General features: G+C 34.9%; 4 protein-coding genes and 1 long non-coding RNA gene across 13 annotated transcripts in view; 3 read left to right on the forward strand and 2 right to left on the reverse strand.

Annotated features, from left to right (window-relative positions):
- Positions 1-19,604, reverse strand: part of LOC128887778 (uncharacterized) — a 70,219-nt gene that overhangs the window by 5,512 nt on the left and 45,103 nt on the right. The gene's annotated exons all lie outside the window — the stretch shown is intronic.
- LOC128887776 (protein YIPF1) lies at positions 1,349-9,035 on the reverse strand. 2 transcript variants are annotated; one of them, XM_054144092.1, is made up of 4 exons: positions 8,726-9,035; positions 8,245-8,630; positions 7,994-8,174; positions 1,349-7,886 (listed from the first exon to the last, which is right to left on the reverse strand). In XM_054144092.1, the coding sequence occupies exons 1-4, from the start codon at positions 8,925-8,927 to the stop codon at positions 7,702-7,704; spliced, it is 954 nt and encodes a 317-aa protein (XP_054000067.1). In that variant the 5' UTR covers positions 8,928-9,035; the 3' UTR covers positions 1,349-7,701. The 2 variants fall into 2 exon arrangements, with proteins under 2 accessions (XP_054000067.1, XP_054000068.1); XM_054144093.1 differs by having other exon boundaries at positions 1,349-7,868; positions 8,726-9,030.
- Positions 11,050-19,604, forward strand: part of LOC128887768 (CREB-binding protein) — a 32,372-nt gene continuing 23,817 nt past the window's right edge. For all 6 annotated transcript variants that reach the window (XM_054144058.1, XM_054144063.1, XM_054144060.1 and 3 more), the window contains exon 1: positions 11,050-11,060. The gene's annotated coding sequence lies outside the window, so the exon portion shown is untranslated. The remainder of the gene's footprint in view (positions 11,061-19,604) is intronic.
- LOC128887775 (proton-coupled zinc antiporter SLC30A9, mitochondrial) lies at positions 11,264-12,987 on the forward strand. Its single transcript, XM_054144091.1, has 7 exons — positions 11,264-11,401; positions 11,474-11,612; positions 11,699-12,022; positions 12,100-12,312; positions 12,385-12,519; positions 12,585-12,698; positions 12,804-12,987. The coding sequence occupies exons 1-7, from the start codon at positions 11,316-11,318 to the stop codon at positions 12,846-12,848; spliced, it is 1,056 nt and encodes a 351-aa protein (XP_054000066.1). The 5' UTR covers positions 11,264-11,315; the 3' UTR covers positions 12,849-12,987.
- LOC128887770 (WD repeat-containing protein 19) lies at positions 13,359-18,616 on the forward strand. Of its 3 annotated transcripts, XM_054144080.1 has the most exons (9): positions 13,364-13,545; positions 13,728-14,107; positions 14,199-14,409; positions 14,496-14,608; positions 14,681-17,583; positions 17,661-17,947; positions 18,028-18,104; positions 18,178-18,316; positions 18,400-18,616. In XM_054144080.1, exons 1-8 carry the CDS (start codon positions 13,531-13,533, stop codon positions 18,302-18,304), a joined length of 4,113 nt encoding a protein of 1,370 aa, XP_054000055.1. In that variant the 5' UTR covers positions 13,364-13,530; the 3' UTR covers positions 18,305-18,316; positions 18,400-18,616. The 3 variants fall into 3 exon arrangements, 2 of the variants coding, with proteins under 2 accessions (XP_054000055.1, XP_054000054.1); XR_008460097.1 differs by lacking the exon at positions 18,400-18,616 and having other exon boundaries at positions 13,359-13,545; positions 17,661-17,915; XM_054144079.1 differs by having other exon boundaries at positions 18,178-18,616.

Raw genomic sequence — 19,604 nt, forward strand, 5'->3', positions numbered from 1 at the left:
ATCACCGTTTAGACGTTGTTAGTCGTTAACAATTTTTCATCTTTGTGGGTGACGGATTTTTTAGATTGATAATTAATTAGATACGCCTTGGCATATAGTTAGAACAGTATCTTCGCTGTGGAGGGAAGTAGAAAAATTTAATGTTTCAACGTTCATATGGTTTACGATTAGTATTCTTTGTTTCTTCCTTCTCGCTCTTAACGACACTCGCAAACGTTTCGTTTGTTTCGTTCGTGGCACGTAACCATATTCTACTTTTGTCTACTCGTTATGATGCAGAGCTATTCGAGACGGAAAGGAACTTTTTCTACGCGCCATTCCGAGAACACTGGTTGTTTGTTCTTCGTCGTTTGTTCGCTTAGTCTTCGAAGTATTTCTAGTTTAGAAGATTATGGAAATTTCCAAGTGTTCTTGGACGCAAACAGAACTCTAATTTCACTATGGTCTGGGTATTTTCTTTGTGGACTCACCGTCGTTGATATTTGTCTTCGCGGTGGTCGTTGAATGAAACCGAGAAAACGAAATGGATGCCCGATAATAAAAAATTCTAGAGAAAACGAATCGTAACGAGGTTAACACAGGTCTATCGAACAACAGCTCCGTGAAATTTAGAAGTTTATACGATCTTACGGATAAGCCGAACTTGCTATTATCGATAACACCTATCGCTGTATGGCTATACTATACATATATTTGTACCATATATGAATGTTCGTCTTTTGTGTATTTTAATTATACTATGACAGTAGTAGCGCCATTTATACTATTATTATTAATAATCGTTCTAACATTGTTGTGGTTACAAATACTATTGTATTATTTTTTATCGATGTCGTACGGGCTATTACAACTGATTCTAAATACGCGACTTAGTTAACACGTTCGATTTTTATTGTGTCTCTTAGTCTTAAATCGATGGCTCGAAATTGGTATACATCGTAGAGTTTCAATCCGTCGATCGAATCTGTGAAGCACGTCGATCTTTTCATTTTTCACGACGACAATGATTTAACGTCTTGTTCTTTGATTGAAATTTTTTCAATTTCATTGGAATTATTTTCCAAACGTCTTTCTGCGAAAAATTTTCGTAGCATCGCCTTACCGGTATATTACTATCGATATGTATGATAGTTACACACATACACATAATGCACACGTGACATTCGTCGAGTAGATAAGTCATGCGTGCCGTCGATTAATATACTATTTGCCAAACTTCTTTATCCCGTTATACTTATGGATACAGCTGTATAAATGTATAAACTATAATTACCGCGTTCACTCGAGTTTGTCGATGTTACCTACGTCTTTCGAACGTTCAGTTCGCATGTGATCGGTGCTTCATCGGAAATAAGTTACTATGTATAAAAAAAAAAAGAAGAAAAAAAAACAACTTGAACTTGATTCTATTAAATCCGAGATACATTTATGTTTTGCATTTTAAACCGTTTACGGCTGGAAGTATCTTGTACGAATACTAGTCCCACCACTATCGATCGACGAATGTTAATGTATATATTTTATACTTAAAAATTTCTTGAACCGTATTGGCCAGAAATCATAGTCGATCCATAGTTGAAGGACACGGCAGTATATAATTTTGTTGCGAAGGTCGCTAAGTTCAAGAAATCGTTTAACGTAAATACTTTTGACCCGCGAAGAATCGAACGATATTTTCTACATTAATTATTATCGGTCGTGAGACAGATTTCGATTCGATAAACTCGAATGCGCGTGGATCTTTCGTATGACCACGTATCTAGCAACATAGTAACTCCGATTCATCGCTCGCCGAAGCGATGCGAGAGTAAAGTGAAGTTTCTAAAAGGCGGTATTTAGCGTAAGAAAAGAAACACAAAACGAAAGAAATGAAATGAAAAAAAACTGTTTTTTAAGCTTTCGCAGAAAGTCTGTCTCAAAGTATTATTAAAACACTCAGGCTGCGCCGATTGTGTTTACCCGCGTCGCGTACCGTGCACGCTGGGCACAATAGCGAGGTCGCGAGGATGTGAAATGGTGTTTAATCGGAGATGGGCAAATTTTTATTCGAATAATAAACGACGAATGAAAACACGGTGTCGCGATTAATTGGCTAAGCTCCTTCGTTCACCGTGAATTGTAATTCTATATTATAATTCAAATTATAATTTTTCCTTGACAAATAATCGATCAAAAGTTGTGTATCTTTCGTTCGTTATTCGAAATATATATCTATGCCCATGTCTGTGTTTAGCGATAATCGGGTATCGAATCACCGAGACGCGGCTACGTCGGTTACTTTTCAATTTATTTTCAACGACGAACTGTTTGCTTCTTAGAACTGTTAACAAGAGGAGTTTTTCTAATTCCGGTTCGAAACAACTGTTGTCCTAACGGAAACACTAGCCGATGATCAATTTGTTTATCAGTAGAGCGTGCCTTATATCGACGAGCCAACCAGGATTCTTTCTGAATTTCGTTCGACCGGACTAATCCTTTTCTAAAGTAACTTTTATCGTCTCGCATTCGCATCCGACTATTTCTTCGAACACCATTTCTCTCTCCATATATGTTACGTAATAAAATGAAAATGAATGAGATGTCTATTGCTTGCGCGTGCGACGAATTATTTCAGAGGTCGACCAGAGTACAAAGCGTAGGTTTAGTTTGGTCTTGGAAATAGTTTGCGCACGCAATTCGGAATCGATGTCGTCGTCGAACATACGAAAACCGATTAAAATTAAGCGTTAACGAGAGAAAGAGAAAATGAAAAACAAAGAAAAAAAAAAAGTAGCGTTGAAAATGTATACCGGAAAACGCTGTTACGTTTCCGGCGTTGCGTCGACCGAACATGCCCGAGTTCCGTTGTTTGGCTTCTTTTGTATCCGACAATAAAAGAAATGGAAGAAACGCGCGTCGACGACCGGCGCGGGAACGAAGGGACGAGAGCCGAAGCGCTCGGCGTTCTTCGATGTCCACCGCGAATCAATTACCAGAGACAAATCAAAAGTACTTAGGTTTAAATCGCTTCGCGACCGAGCGTGTGACCCACGTCACTCCGATGCTACCGTGGCATCCGCTGAATATCGCGAAATACAATCGATGTACCAAGGCTCGTCACTCGGTCGACGCAACGTCTCTCGGGGCTTTTACGGACGAAACACTCGGTAGCAAACTATTCTCGTCTGAAACAATGCGAGGATAGAATATCGGTTGTTGAAGGAATAGTGGCTTGAAAATTCTTGCGATGACTCTGTTGGTCACTCGGTAACATACTGCTAAATGTCTCGGCCGAAACAGCCTCATCCGGACAGAGAACGCACGGAACACGTTAACGTTTAAGCAACCAAACAATTCTAATCTCATCGCGACGCAGCTCGCAACTACTACAAACGATTCACGGAGATGTCTCGTGTTAGTCTATCGCGCGACTCTGCGAACGACGCGCGTTGCGTGCAGAGTCGAGCACCTTTGTTTGTACGATTGTTAATTAAATCAGTAATTGTAAACTTGTAATTTGTAATCTTTGAGAGCAAATCGTGTCTGAGTATTCATAAATCATGAGTAATCTGTAATTGTAACGATACATTTTGCTCGGCACTGGCGCAGAGCGATTGTTCGAATTGGAGAAGCGAAGAGAGAAAGTACCGAGTTTCCTTCTGTTTTGGTAGTGGCGAGCTTCGCATTTTTCCGATAACAGGGGTCTTAAAAAACTAATCGGTGACGACTTACTTAACGAAACGTCTCTCAATTTTTAAGTCGCGCACCGGCATTTAGATGGTGCATATATCCTTGGGGGCAAGAAGTCTATTTGATATTTATATTTTAATATACACGGGCCGATTATATTTAGTGTATTGTAATTATTGAATATATTAACTGATAGCTCCGGGGACTTGCTCGTACAGCGATTCGAAACGAATTTGTCGTGGCTGTATCACGGAAAAACGGGATCATACGCGAATGAAATTGGCGTTGAACGAAAGTGCCTCGATGGACGAGCAGGCCGCCGGCGTGAAGAACCACGATTTTCTGTATATTACTGTAGTATAATAATCAAACACTAAAGACTAATGCTTAAGGTGATCGACCGAGAGCTTCGACGCTCTTCGAAGCCGCGTAAGTGTATTCGAGATATTACTATATGCAACCTGAAAGATCGAATACAAGGGAAAGTACGAATGTGAAATGAAGAATTTGGTACGAAACGAGAGAGTGAGAGAGAGATACACGCAAGCGGTACAGGCGTCTCACTGTGTTTTAAATGGTTAATAAATGCAAATGTCCGTGTAACTCACTCGGACACTTCTTGAACTGAGTTCGCTGTGTCACGGCTGTATTATTTATCAAACGTTGTCCTTATTTTCTCGCTTTACATGCACACATTGCTCGTGTCCCATTTCCATGCTATATCCGACCAACGTCACGCGTGTTTTTTTCATCGACGTATCCCGTTTGCTGTGACGACGAATTTAAAGAACGGACCGTCAAACTGGTAAACCTGCTCGCGGCAAACGTGTCTAAATCCATGTATTTACGTTGGCTAGAATATTTCCTTAGATGGACTTGTACATTCGATAAATACAAAATTCAATTCTAACGCTATTTGTCGCCAAGACACTTTTCCAATGTGTCGTTGGACCCTCTCGACAATACATAGACCGAACCGTTCTAGCAGACAGGTCCAAAGAAAAGCTTCCGTAAGAGTTAACTGATTAATCACCGTACCTGTTATATATACTACTATAAGCTTGCAATCAAAGGAACCGAGGATCGATCGAAACGACGAATGCGATCGACTCGGAACATTGATCAAAAAGAGCCTCGCCATTTGTAAACCGATAAACGAGGCGCGTTTAGAAGCAGAAGCGGAAACGGAAACGAAACACGTCCCTTTTTTTACAATTCTACGAGTGCGAATTTTTAGCAAAACATGCCATGTATACCGATTGTTCTCTTCAACCATAAAAGATACTTGAGCGCATCTCGTTCGTGTCTGTTTCTTCTCTGCTGTAGCATGCTTTATAGCGCGGCACGTTTCAGATACAAGTATATCACGGATGTAAAACTTAGATTTTTACGAAGCTTGTAGAACACATTTAGAAAATTGTTGTAATCGTACTGTAATTAGAGCGACGGATTCATAGCGCGAAATCGCCGACACGTGTACGACAGCCATATTCGCTAAGGATGAATTCTCCTGGTTTGATATTCTCCTCTGGAAAGCGTGTAATAAGACGATCGACTGGCTACGAGTAAGACTATCGAGACGGCACATGATTTTTTCGTAAATACTAGTACGGTGATTCAAAATTATTCGCAATTCGTAATCGATCATCTCTTAAATCGCGAGTTACCGCTGCAAAATTCGTAAAGAAGATTTGAAAGTAGAATCGTCGAAAATTGTGTTCCACGTCGAGTTTCATATATGGTTCCTCCGTGAGAAAAGAAAACACATATCATTGTCGCTATACGAGACTTTCGATTACTATATTTGTCTGTGACACGATGTCCAATGAAAAGACGCGGATAAACACCAAGAGCTGCAATTCCGAATGAAACGATACTTGGCTTTCCGTTCATCTAGCTGAATAGTACGACAAAAGTAGAAGTTTCTCGCAAACATTGTTCTTTGGCAAGCTGTCTCGACATGAAAGTATTCTTATGCGATCGAGAAACTGCGGGGTACGATAAATACGGTTGCAACAGTCTTGAGGAAGCTAACAGAAGTTAAACGCGAAAAAAAGTAACAGTTGTGTTCTCTATCTGTTGTTTTAATTATCCCGTTTGTTCGATAAAACGATCATCTCGTCTACGTTTGTTATTATCGCGATAATGTGACTTCGAAGCTAACGAGTTCGGGATAAGAAACGGATCACGTACTGTCTAAGCATGCGACTGAATAATCAACCTGAAATTTATGTAATATCGCATAACACGGTAGAAAAAGATAGTCAACGATTGTATAAAAAGTACGACATTTATGAGCATTGTTATATATATTATATATAGATATATATATATAATATGTGTATACTTGTAATAATTGATAAAAACCAGGGTAAACATTACTGTCTATGTCTAATATTTAAATAGTGCATACGTCTTTTTCATTCGTGCGTCTCTATAATAGCAATGCGTGTTTGCACTAACGAGATAGAAGAGAAATATTTGTATTATATGATAACCGTAACAACAATAATAATAACAATGACGACAGATACCCTCGGTGATGCAACTTATTGTAAATAACGGTAATAAAAACTATTATTACTATTAACTACTACGTTTAGCAGACTCGAACGCATTTTGTGTAAATGTGTTGAGAGAATCAAGACTAAAAGAACAAAAATATCGTAAGCAAGTAATTCCGTAGACTGTCGTAAATGCATATTACTCATTATCGCTCCTGCCTATTCGCAATCTTTGACTGCATTATCTTGTAAAAACGTTGGACCAAGTCGTTGTGAGCACCAAGCCGTAAATTTAGAAACGTTTCCGGGAATCGCGTTCAAACAGAAATTTTCTGGTAGCTTGTATCGCGCATACCGATCGACCTAACGGCTCAAAATACGCAATGAAAATTGGTGGTAAAAAATCGTGTTTTAATTTTTTAGATTCTCGTTGATTACGATAGCCTGTCTATTATCTCATGGCTTCGAACGACGGCAAGATACAGGCTACGAGATATGTTCAACTTTTGAACAGAATTGAGCCCCCATAGGAATTTTTCATGTTTTGTACACGCGACGCTCACATCGACAAGGCTTGTAAAACGGGAGACTACTTTGTAGACGTCGAGATGTTTCCTACATTTTATTGTTATTACCTCTCGTAAATCGCACTAACTAGATCGTCGGGGAAACGCAAGACGCGATCAGTTTCGAACGCGAGACCGTGACACAATGAACTTTCTTAGCAAATGTAGTATTTTTCAACGCACTCAATTTACTTTCTAACGTAAGCGCGCCTACGGAATCCTCGATTTAATTGGATGCGTACATTCGCTAATACTCGAATGGTCCGCACCCTTTGTACATATAATAACGTTGAACGGCGAACAAGTTACTATTGTCATATGGTATATATGTATACATACATGTACATATATGTATACTGTTAGACGGACGATAATAGCGTAACGATACTACTACATAGTGAATGTTGCCTTTTGTCACAATGATTAATTGTACGAAGAGACAAAAAATAAAAAAAAGAACAAATATTGATGAACTACGTACGATTGTATTAACGTCAACTAATAACAATTACTATCTATTGTATTACGAGTACTAATTAACAATTACTATGTACAATATGAAGATTCGTATGATTGTAAATGATATGTGTTGCGTTGATATGTATCGCATCCCTGGATTGAAATGGGGGCTGTGAAAATAAATCAACCAGACACTTTGTTGGCCTTCTATATTGCCCTGACACACAGGAATAAAAATTATATGGGTCGATCAAGTGATGTCTTTTTAATAAACATTAGTACCTCAAGTTTCACAAATTTCAATTATCTTTATTTATTTTTCGTTCACAGATAGAATATAAATACTAGTTCTATTTTCACGAAGACGGAATTAGTGGTCAGCAAATATATATCGTTCGATTTTATCAGACGGTCCTTACTGAAACAGATACGTTAGCTGACCAAGTCGAGAATTGTTTCGACGGTATTCGACTTGAGTTGCGATTGAATGATTCGAGGTATCGTTAACCCGTAGAGCTTGAAGAAACAATGTTTTCAGTGGTTGATACGATTTTCACCGCAATATGAACAGCGTCACTAGGTGGACCGTGAAAGAAGTACAACCTGAATCCAGCTGCCAGCAGCAGATGCAACCCAAGAATTATCGCTATATATATCATTCGATACTTCCCTAAAATGTTGATTAATTCTATAACAAATTATCGCATCATTCTAGCCATTTTATTAATTGTTTCATGCATGTCAAGCAACTTTATATACATTTAGAAATAAAACAGATAAATGTATATATTTTACCTGATATAATGGGCAACAAAGATCTTAATAAAACTCCACCGGACAAAACGGTTGCTACTATTACTAAACTCCATTGTAACCACCCAATTTGTATCGTCCAAAGAAAGGCTACAGGGATGTAAATGGCTAAAGAGTAACCATAAAGACACACTAGTTCCAAGAGGCCAGGTGTTGCGTAAGACTGTAATAAAAATATACTCTTATAAATTATTACAAGTATTATTCACAAATAATAAAGAATAGTGTTGAACCTCAATTAATTCTTCTTCCGTATCTCTTGTACTGACAGTCCATTTTAGTGCACCCCACAATGTTATTGGTAACAGCCAAGCATATAAAAATATGCAAGTGGCAGCATAAGATACAATGTGAAATTCATACTTCCAATGATATTTGCCTGAATTGACAGTTTGCAAATAATTGGCCAAGTTGCCACTAATGGCTATAGAAAATACCAATGTAATACAAATCCAAAACGGACCATACAAATCTGGATTAGGTCTTATATGAGAAATCAAATAGTTGTCACTGCCATGCGGAATCATAGATCGTTTAATTCTTTCTACAACGTCGTTTGTGTTCACATTAAAGAATTTTTGATAGTATTCTATCGTCCAAAAACTTCGTGGTGATATGTCTAAAAAAGGGTAAACATGATTTTCAAAAAGTCAAAATGAAAATTTTAATCGGATAGCCATTTAGTGTTAAAGACACAATTGCAAAAGCGCAAACCTTCGTTTTTATCAGGCATTCCTTGTAGATCCTCGATCATGCCGACACCCGTGGTGTCATTAGATAGGTTATTAAAAGCTTGATGACTGGAAGCATGGACATTTAATTGTGCTTGACCAATATTTCCCTCGTGGTGTATCGGAGGAAAATCTTGGAAGGAGATGAATTGCTGATCATTGCCTTGCGTTTGACTCCCGTCCATAGCGATGTATTTTACACCTTTTCTTGCCTATTTGACACTATTTGACAACTGAGCCACACATTGACACATAATACCAATCTATTTGCTCAATTGATAAAGGGTGCATCAAGAAAGACCACCGCTCACTGTGCCGCTCAGTGAGCGATTTTTACTACCAGTGGCGCCATCGGTGAGAAAACGTCTAAGTTTATAGTGAAAATAGTTCCCACTCTTTCTACTAGATGGCTTCACTAAGAGGTCGACAATTGTTGCTGTATTTACATACATAAACGCAGATAATTGTTTAAATAATATATTAAAATACTATATTGTGGTATTATAAAGCAAAAAATAGTATTAATGATGCATTTATGAAAAATAAAGAATAATTGATTGAAGGTATCAGTGACGCCATCTTGCAGAAACTGTGAAAACTATTTTCACTACAAACTTGGGCATTTTCCCACCGATGGCGCCACTAAACAAACACTATGCCACTGAAGGTATAACAGATTTCTATATGAAATTACAAATAAGGGAAATATTGGCACAAATAGATGTAAATTATTACAAACGTTAAAAGGTAAATGATAACGAAAGTATATCATTACCAGAATGCATAGCAACTCGTTAAAATCACCCTTATCTTTGATAGCGATGCATTTTATTAGTTAAAAGCTTGACAGAATTTTAAGACAGTACATATTCTTCAAAAGAATATCTCGCGTTTATTACAATACTTTGCAACATTACCACATATAACGTTTCTTGATTATTGTATTTATTGGTAAATCTATTCAGTTTATAAACATCAAGACTATGCTTTTACCGACGGTTATTGATGCTTAGTTGCTTAGTACTACTCTTATGTTAAGCAGGAATTGATCAACTTTAATCAACTTTTTGACAGTTCAGTTCGATAAAACACCGGATAATTCTTTTGAACGTAGCCTAATGCTGAGCCACAATTTTGTTCATAACATTTATTAACAATGTATTCCATTCTGTAAGATTAGTGAATTTATAATAAAGGTAAAGAATATCTGTGAAACAGTTTGTTTTCGAGCGTATGATTTTTTTCGGAAATATGCAAATTTTTACAAATACATTTTTTACATAATGACAATAAAATTATTTATCGTAATGTTAGAAATGAAAGTGATTTTTCTACACAGAAGTAATTGAACAGTAATTACTTTTTAATAGGTTAGGTGTTACTGGTCTCGCAAAATTGTGCCTGGCGGCGACCGAGACTTGGAATGATGTTAAAACAATCTACCAAAATACCAAAACTTCTTCATAATATTAGCCGCTACAATAACGATTACTTGTACTTTTTTCAAGTAGGATACACGAAAAGGTGTGCCAGTACTTTGATAACATGCAACCATAATACAAAATACAGGTTACGCATTGTTACAAACTCTCAGAAGGTTTTTGGTACCAAAATAATAGGACATCCGGAGAAATGGAGCTGGATATTTATTGCAATGTCAAGGTCAATTTCTGTTGTTGCAAAAACACAGAAAGACGACTCTGGAAACCTGGTTAAAAAGCCAAAGGGTCCATTACAACAGACGATAATAGAATTAAAAGCAGAAAATTTAGGTCAATTAAAAGAGAGAAAATTAGATGTCGATCCAGTTTCTACTGCTGATGATCAGAACAAAAAATATAAACAACAAGAACTTACTGCAGAAGGTAAAATGAATATAAGAAATTTTTTTGTTCATAGAGATCTTTATTACCTTGATTTTTATTAATATTTATATCAAATTATTTTGTTTAGCTAAAAAGAAGATGAAAGTTGATAGAAGTACATCATCCCTAGAGCGTAACTTTATTACACCGGTTAGGGCTATGTCTGATTTTTTATTAAAGCCCTCCGATCTTGAAAATTTACCAAAGACAAAAAGAAGATCACCATATGAATTTGAACCACCAATAACTGTTTATTGGAGAAAAGATGTTGAAGCCAAGTGAGAATATATATTTTGATTAATGTGTGTTAATATTTGTCCAGATTACAAATATTTCGTATTAATATTTAGTAAACTTAATTTACTTTTAGAGCATTGGAGGTTTGGGGATCGCGAGATGCTTTAGCAAAGGAGCTACTTAAAAAAGAACTTGAACAAAAGACGTATCAACAAAGTAAGAATAATGTATCTTATTTTACTACAATATATTCATTTAAAATGTTTGAAATCCCCATAAAGCATTTCTAATAGAAAGTTGATCAATTTTATAGCTCAAAAGTCTTTCTCCATCTTACAGGGGTCATTGTTACTTTTTATTATCATGACATGAATATCTTCTTCATAATCTAACTAGTATAAATATTGCAATCTACTTTTCATCGTAGATATATTTACTGTTAAACGGAGACTGAGAGATTATAGGCGAGAAATGGGCAGCAAAACGACGGAATTCATTCAAGAACAAGAAGGTCTTTTTGGAAGGTCTGGTAAAGTGGTTCTGACTGCAATTGTAATGTAAGTTTTATATTTTCTCTTGCGTTTTATGAAATTTCATTATTTAAATAATTTATTGCTTTTTTTATCCAGCAATGCTAGTAATTTCTTGTGTAAACTATGCGCTTGTATATTTACCGGCTCCCATAGCATGTTTGCAGAGTGCGTGCACTCTGCTGCAGACACTTGTAATCAATTAATATTGGCATATGGAATTTATAAATCTGTACAGGTAAAAAATATTCATATACATTCATATTACATGTGTTTAAGCAAACAAAAAATGCCTGAGCGTTTAATTTACGTAAAATATTTCAGAATCCTAACCCTGATCATCCATATGGATACACAAATATGAAGTACGTTTCTTCTTTGATATCTGGTGTTGGTATCTTCTGTGTTGGTGCTGGTTTATCAATTTATCATGGAATTCATGGCCTTTTGAACCCATCTCCGGTGGAACCGTTTTATTGGGCATATTATGTCTTAGTTGGTTCATTGGTATCCGAGGGAGCGACGTTATTAGTGGCAATTCAATCAATAAAAAAAGGAGCTGAAGAGAAGCAACGAACATTTAAAGAATATGTATTAGCAGGACAAGATCCTTCTGTAAATGTTGTGCTTTTGGAAGACTTTGCATCGGCAAGTATTCGATAAATACATAAAATCACATTTAACATGAAAAAACATTTTATTACAAATGTTTTAAAACGCGATAGGTGGTCGGTATTACTACTGCGACTATCTGCATGAGTTTAACTTCTTACACAGGAAATCCAATGTACGATGCTATCGGATCCATATTGGGTGGATTTCTTCTTGGTGGAGTAGCAACATTTATAATTAATACAAACACTGCAGCTTTAATTGGAAGAAGTATATCTCAAGATGATCTTGATAAGATCAACACAGAATTAGAATCAGATATAATGGTAATGTTCCCTTACTATGAATTACTATAAACATGAAAATAGAGATTTTTCTATTAATTGACTGTACATCAGGTTCGAGCAATTTATGATGTTAAAGGTATCGATATGGGGAATAACTTAGTTCGATACAAGGCCGAAATAGATTTTGATGGAAGAGAACTGGCGAGATCTTATCTGGACAAAAATGATCTCGCTTTAATGTTGAAGGTACAGTTCCCTTTGTGAAACCTTTATAAATAAGCGCATTATTATAAAAATTGTTTTATTTCTAGGAAGTAAAAGGTATGGAAAATATCGACGAGTTGGAGACATTTCTTTTAAAGCATGGTGAAGGTATCGTGGATATGGTTGGTGGAGAGATAGACAGAATGGAATTGAAATTGAAGGTAATCTACAAAGATCTCATTGCTATCCTTATTATAAGAATATAATTATTGATCACTTGACGCTTCTAATTCATAATGTTTTTTATGTTTTCATGATCCTTGTAGAAGAAACATCCAGAGATTCGACATTGTGACCTGGAGATCTTGTAAAACACTTTTGTAATGAAACACACAAACATACATGTTTTGATGTAAATAATGTGTAATAATAATCGTGATACAATGTGGGTCGCATTATCGATATTATTTATATAGAAATAGTACGCAGTTCCACGTTAATGGACAAAAGAAGAAGAAATAAAGCGAATAAGTTCGAATTTCATGTTTCATAATTGGACACCCTGTGAAACTTATCGTACAGTGCAAGGAGTCAATTACCAAGTTCGACTACTCTTGCTTCTTTATAGTAATTTATGATAGTTTATCAATACAAAAAATAGATTATTATTTATTAAATACATACCATTCCATTTTCATACATTTGTATATGTCATTTAAATAAATCATGCTAAATATTCGTTACTTGTATAATGGGATGCGTTCTTAAAATGTAATCATTTATGTTTGAATAGTAGTTTCATTATCAATGATAATATCAACATGTGGCGCAATCTACCACTAACGTATGAGTAAAAGCGTCAAACAATTTGGAATTGATCGGAAAGACTACCTAAATATAAACAATATGGCAGATAAAGTGGATATAATATTGTACGTAAAAAACAACATCTAATGAATCAATACTTTAACGATGCGCCGTCGCAACATTTGTATGCGTAATTAGGCGATTAGCCTTTTCAACTATACTGTTCAAATATCTCTATCTTAAAAAATGTCAACCGAAAAGGTAGGTTATGTATTAATAAACAATTTGTTGGAATCTTTGTTCATTTTTCTATCGTGTTATTAGAAAGAGTTATCATTTACAACCATTATTATTTACGCGTTTTCATCTTTACGAAATGCGTGATAAAGTAGTTTTGTTTATTTTTTTTAATATGTATTGATCTATCAAATTTTGTTATATAGATCCTTTATCAGTTACATCAACCTCACGGTACCGGTACTGTGTTTATTACTTGGCGCCCTGGTAATAGTACACATTTAGCAACTACTGGCTACGATTCCTCGGTTGCTATTTTTGATAGACAAGGTGATTTACAAGATCGTATTCAAATTCTTGGTTTATGTACTGGTTTTGGATGGGATTCCGATGGAGACTTACTAGCTATTATATCACAAAATTCTTCTACTATCACATTATGGGATGCAACAACTGGGAAAAAATCACAAATAGATGCTGGTGTAAGAGATGGTTTGACATGTATAATGTGGGCAAAAAGAAGCTGCTTGTTAGCTGTGGGAACTCAGAAAGGAAATTTGGTACTTTACGATCATATAAATGCCAAGTATGATATTCTACTTCCTCAGTAATTAGTATAGGATATTCCCATGTATCATGATAAATAGATATACATTGATTTTTTGATTAATGAATAGGAGAATACCAATTTTGGGAAAACATAAAAAACGTATAACCTGTGGTGCTTGGTCTTATGAAGGTCTTCTTGCTTTGGCAAGTGAAGACAAAGTTTTAACTATTAGTACAAGTGATGGAGATACACATCGTGAAATACCACTTCAAGGTGATCCATCTGATATTCAGTTTAACGAAATGAAGATGGATCACAGGATCGGGGGTGAAAATACAGTATGATTTGTTATTTAAACATTGTGTAACAAACTGTTACCACACTTATTTACTTTAATTATTATTACTTTTGTATTGTATCCTAGGTATCTCTCATTATTAGTAAAACCACTTTATTTCTATATAATATTTTGGATCCAGAGAATCCTATTGAATTAGCTTTTCAAAAACGTTATGGTCCTATTATTACTTATAAATGGTAAGGTATATTATAAATGAATTCAAATTCAATACTTAATATATCTTTTAATCATAATTTCATTGTGTTCAGGTATGGTGATGGTTATATCTTAGTTGGTTTTGAAACTGGGTATTTTACTGCAATATCCACGCATATTAAGGAGGTTGGTCAGGAACTTTTCCAAGTTAAAAATCATAAAGATTCTTTAACTGACTTAGCCATTAGTCAGGTAATTGGAAAAATTGCTACATGTGGAGATAATACTATAAAAATACATAGTCTACAGAATTTAGAGGAAACTGAACAATTAATCACCATAAGTGGTGAAACTGGAATTACCAAAGTGGAATGGTCAACGGATGGATCAATGATAGCAGCTGTGACTTATACCGGCAACGTTTTAGTCTACTTAATACAAATTCCAAAATTATTTAGCGTTTGTGGAAATAAAATAGCTTTACTTACCAGTTTAACAGAAGTTGCAGTAAATTTCTACATGTTAGACAAGGAGAACCCAGAACCAATAACAATTAATACTATAATAGAACCATCGGTATTAGCAGTAGGTCCTATGCATGTGACAGTGGGTTTAAATAATAGGGCACTGTTTTGGGACATATCTGAAAATTCTTACAACACTACAGTGCATTTTGAACGAGATTATTTAGCAACAATAGATAGTATTCGATTGAATGAAACTTATGTCTCCGTTTTATTTGATGGAAAATTACAATTGCACTCGATTAAAGTGGACCAATTTTTAACAAAGGAAGGAAAAGATACAAAAATGTTTCCAGACTCAAATGCTTCAGATTTTAGAATAACGTGCCATGCTCTCAGCACAGATTTTTTTATCTATGCAAGTGATATGGGCCACATCATCTACTTTTGCCTAGAAGTGTTTAATCAGTGTACAGAGTATATACACAATACTGGCATAAAGGAAATCTATCTAGATGCAAATGGGACACAGTTGTGTTTTATAGATAATAAATCTGATGCTTATGTATATAGTCCTATGCAAGAGATCGTTTTACAAATTCCTGATTGTCCAGATTACATACAGGGGATAATTTGGGATCAGAATATTTTAGAACGTAATATATTCGCTGTATACAATAAAAGTATTATTGTTACGTACATATTTGTAAAATATTTTATCAAAGGTACTAAGATCGTAAAAATTAATACGACAAAACTACCATCTGAAACAGTACCGCTATTGATGTATTCCGGAGAATTAACATTAAGTTCAGTAAGTAATAAGTTGATTCAAATTACACTATCTTCGCACGAAGATATTGGAAATGTTGTGGAATCTACAAAATGTAAAGAAGTTTTGGAAAATCAACTTCTTTCTAGAAGATTTCAACAAGCATGGAACACTTGTGAGAAAATTAACGAAAAAGAATCATGGTTAAAATTAGGAGAGAGTGCAATTGTAAACTTAAATATTAATTTTGCCATTCGTGTATATCGTTATATAGAAGATGCTTCGATGGTTTGGGCATTACAAAACATAGAAAATATAGATGAATTATCATTATTATGTGGCCATGCATGTATCTTGCTTGGCGATTATAATCAGGCAGAACAATTTTTTTTGCAATCTTCAGAGCCAGTGCAAGCACTATATTTAAGAAGGGATTTGATGCAGTGGGAACAAGCACTGAATTTAGCTCTAAAGCTGAAAGCTGATGAAATTCCTTACATTGCTAGAGAATATGCTCAACAATTGGAATTTACAGGTAATTATCCAAAAGCTTTAACAAACTATGAACGCGGATTAGTAGATTCTAATACTTTATCTCACACGACTATACATAATCCGCACCATCGCAATCTCTGTCTTGCTGGAATTGCGAGAATGTCTATTAGATGTGGTGATAGTAGAAGAGGCGTGAGCATAGCTATGGATAATGAAAGTTCGCGACAGTTGCGAAAAGAATGTGCTGAAATTTTAGAAACAATGAAGCAATTTAACGAAGCTGCACTATTATATGAAAAAACTGAATATTTTGACAAAGCAGCATCAGCATATATAAAATTAAAGAACTGGCAGAAAGTGGGACAACTTTTGCCGCAAATATCATCCGCCAAGATTAATATACAATACGCGAAAGCTAAAGAAGCTGAAGGCAGATATGAAGAAGCAGCTAAAGCATACGAGTCTGCAAAAGATTATGAAAATATAATTAGAATTAATTTAGAATATTTAAACAATCCCGCGCGAAGCGTAGAAGTGGTACAACAAACTAAAAGTATAGAAGGAGCTAAATTGGTTGCAAAATATTTTCAAAAAATGAATGACTATAATTCAGCGATTAAGTTTTTAATCTTATCGACTTGTCACGATGAAGCTTTTCAATTAGCTAATCAACATGGGAAAATGGAATTGTATGGAGAAATTTTGTTAAATACAGTCGACGATAGCAACGCACGGAAGGAAGACTTCAGAAGTCTTGCAATGCATTTCGAATCTCAGAAGAATAATCTTTTGGCAGGAAAATATTATTTTCACGCTAAGGAATATCAGAAGGCATTGCGGCATTTATTGAAAGCTGCACAATTAATGACAGACGAAGATGAGGTCTTCACATTAGCAATCGATACAGTTGCTTCGTCAAAAGATGACAAACTTGCGAATCAGCTGATAGATTTCTTATTGGGTGGAGACGGTTTGCCAAAGGATCCGAAGTATCTATTCCGACTCTACATGGCTAGAAAACAATATAGAGAAGCTGCAAAGACAGCGGTTATAATTGCAAACGAAGAACAAACTAGTGGAAATTACAGAAATGCCCATGACGTTTTGTTTAGCATGTATCAAGAATTAAAGAGGAATAAGATCAATATACCGTTAGAGATGCAAAATAATTTAAGACTTTTGCATTCGTATATTCTCGTTCGACTTCACGTAAAAAAAAGTGATCATTTACGTGGTGCTCGTATGTTAATAAGGGTAGCCAACAATATTTCGAAATTTCCATCACGTTAGTAAAGAAAATTAAATAATTTCCAACAACATCAGAAATATTACAAGATTATTTTAATAAAAATATAATTTTAGATATCGTTCCAATATTGACTTCTACTGTAATAGAGTGTCAAAGAGCTGGATTAAAAAATGCAGCGTTTAATTTTGCTGCTATGTTAATGCGCCCAGAATACAGGAATCAAATTGATGCTAAATATAGTAAAAAAATTGAAGCGATCGTAAGAAAACCGCCAAGATCAAAAGATAATGAAATTGAAGATGAACCTTTAACACCGTGTCCTTTTTGCAAGAGTAAACTTCCTGAAACCGAGATTACCTGTGATAAGTGTAAAAATGCGATACCTTTTTGTATAGCTACAGTTAGTTCTTGCATCATTACTTCTAAGTTTATTATGAAATATAATGTATTTTTTTGTTTTAAATACGGGATTACTTTTAGGGACGACATATCGTTGAAGATGATTTTACGACGTGTCCACAATGTGATTTTCCTGCCATAAGAAGTGAATTTATACGGTATATAAACTATTTTATTTTAAACGTAAGACTATTAAATAACATATAATTATATTATATTTTATTATATCAGGATCGTCGAGTCTGAAGGAACATGTCCAATGTGTTCGGAAAAAGTAGACGTTAACATGATTTCGTCTACACTTAACGTCCGTCCTTATCTTGATTTTCAAGATGAAAAAATGTCAGGGAAAGCTTAATCGTTTTTATTTGTATGTATATATCTTTTTCCAATTTGAACCAATATTTTCCTTTTAATTACGAGATTGTATCATATATATTCTATATGATGTAGATAAACATCATTCATTTAAAGTGCAAAATACGTAACCATTGAATTATCCTTATGAAACGATGCCGTCCTATATAAGTACAATGCAATTGAGTACAAGTAGTTTATTATACATATAGTGTTGTAGACTATCTATGAAAGTTGTGCACAAGTCGGAGTGCCCCCCACACAAAGAAATGTAATACGTAGTTTTGTCGTCAATAAACTAGTCTCAAGCATTTATTGATTTATTCAATCATGCCACCGCTATCGGATCTATTAATCAACTTATATCATCGAACGTATTATTGGTATTACGCAGTACGCAGAAAAAGTTGTTTTGGATATCTGACATATAATTTACATTTTTACTATTAACCTTTATATTATATTAATGTGCATGTTATGTGTGAGTAGGAACATTGTATGACAAATTCGAAATAAATCATAAATTTCTATAAATGTACAATACCGCAAAAGGTATTTGTCGCGAAATAAAAGCGACATCTAACGTAATATGCTTCAATTAAAATCGATCCATCGTGTGTTACACTTACAGGAAGAATGACAACACGGCATGACTTTGAAAAATTGAGCCTATATAGTGACACACTGATCTTCGTGTCATAAAATATTAGCTAATCATCAGATTTCTTATGAAATCCAATAATTAAAATTTCGTTGACAATCGTTAAAACGATTTCGTGTAAAACGTTCATTATAATATCTTAACTTTATTGAAATATATTAATTTCATTTCAAAAGCAACAACATAAAAGTTAAAGTGTAATAGAAATCTATGATTTTGAATTCGTTGATTTTAATGAGACAAGTTTACATGAATGAGCCAACCCTATATTCAGATTCATGTATACCGCCCGACGGATTTTGCATAATTACGGTAACACATTAGCAATATCAACGTTACGTTACAATATCAATCGTAACGGTAACAATAAAGTGCGTTGAATATGTCTATACAATTATCCATTTTTTTCAATGATTCTATTCATGCATCACGTATCTAATCGAAGAATGTCAGATATGAATGTTTTTAGATCGCAACAATTTTTACTCCCGACGCATTGCATTAAACAAACAAAATATACGCTCCGATCTGGGTAGCAGTAGTGGGATAGTGTATCTGTGTACATCAAAATGTACAAGTTGTCCCAAAATATGAAGCACAATGCTAAAAAGCTTCGATAGATTTTCTATTGAAAAAATCA

Source organism: Hylaeus anthracinus, unplaced genomic scaffold, assembly GCF_026225885.1.
Source record: "Hylaeus anthracinus isolate JK02 unplaced genomic scaffold, UHH_iyHylAnth1.0_haploid 11989, whole genome shotgun sequence".
NCBI lineage: Eukaryota > Metazoa > Arthropoda > Insecta > Hymenoptera > Colletidae > Hylaeus > Hylaeus anthracinus.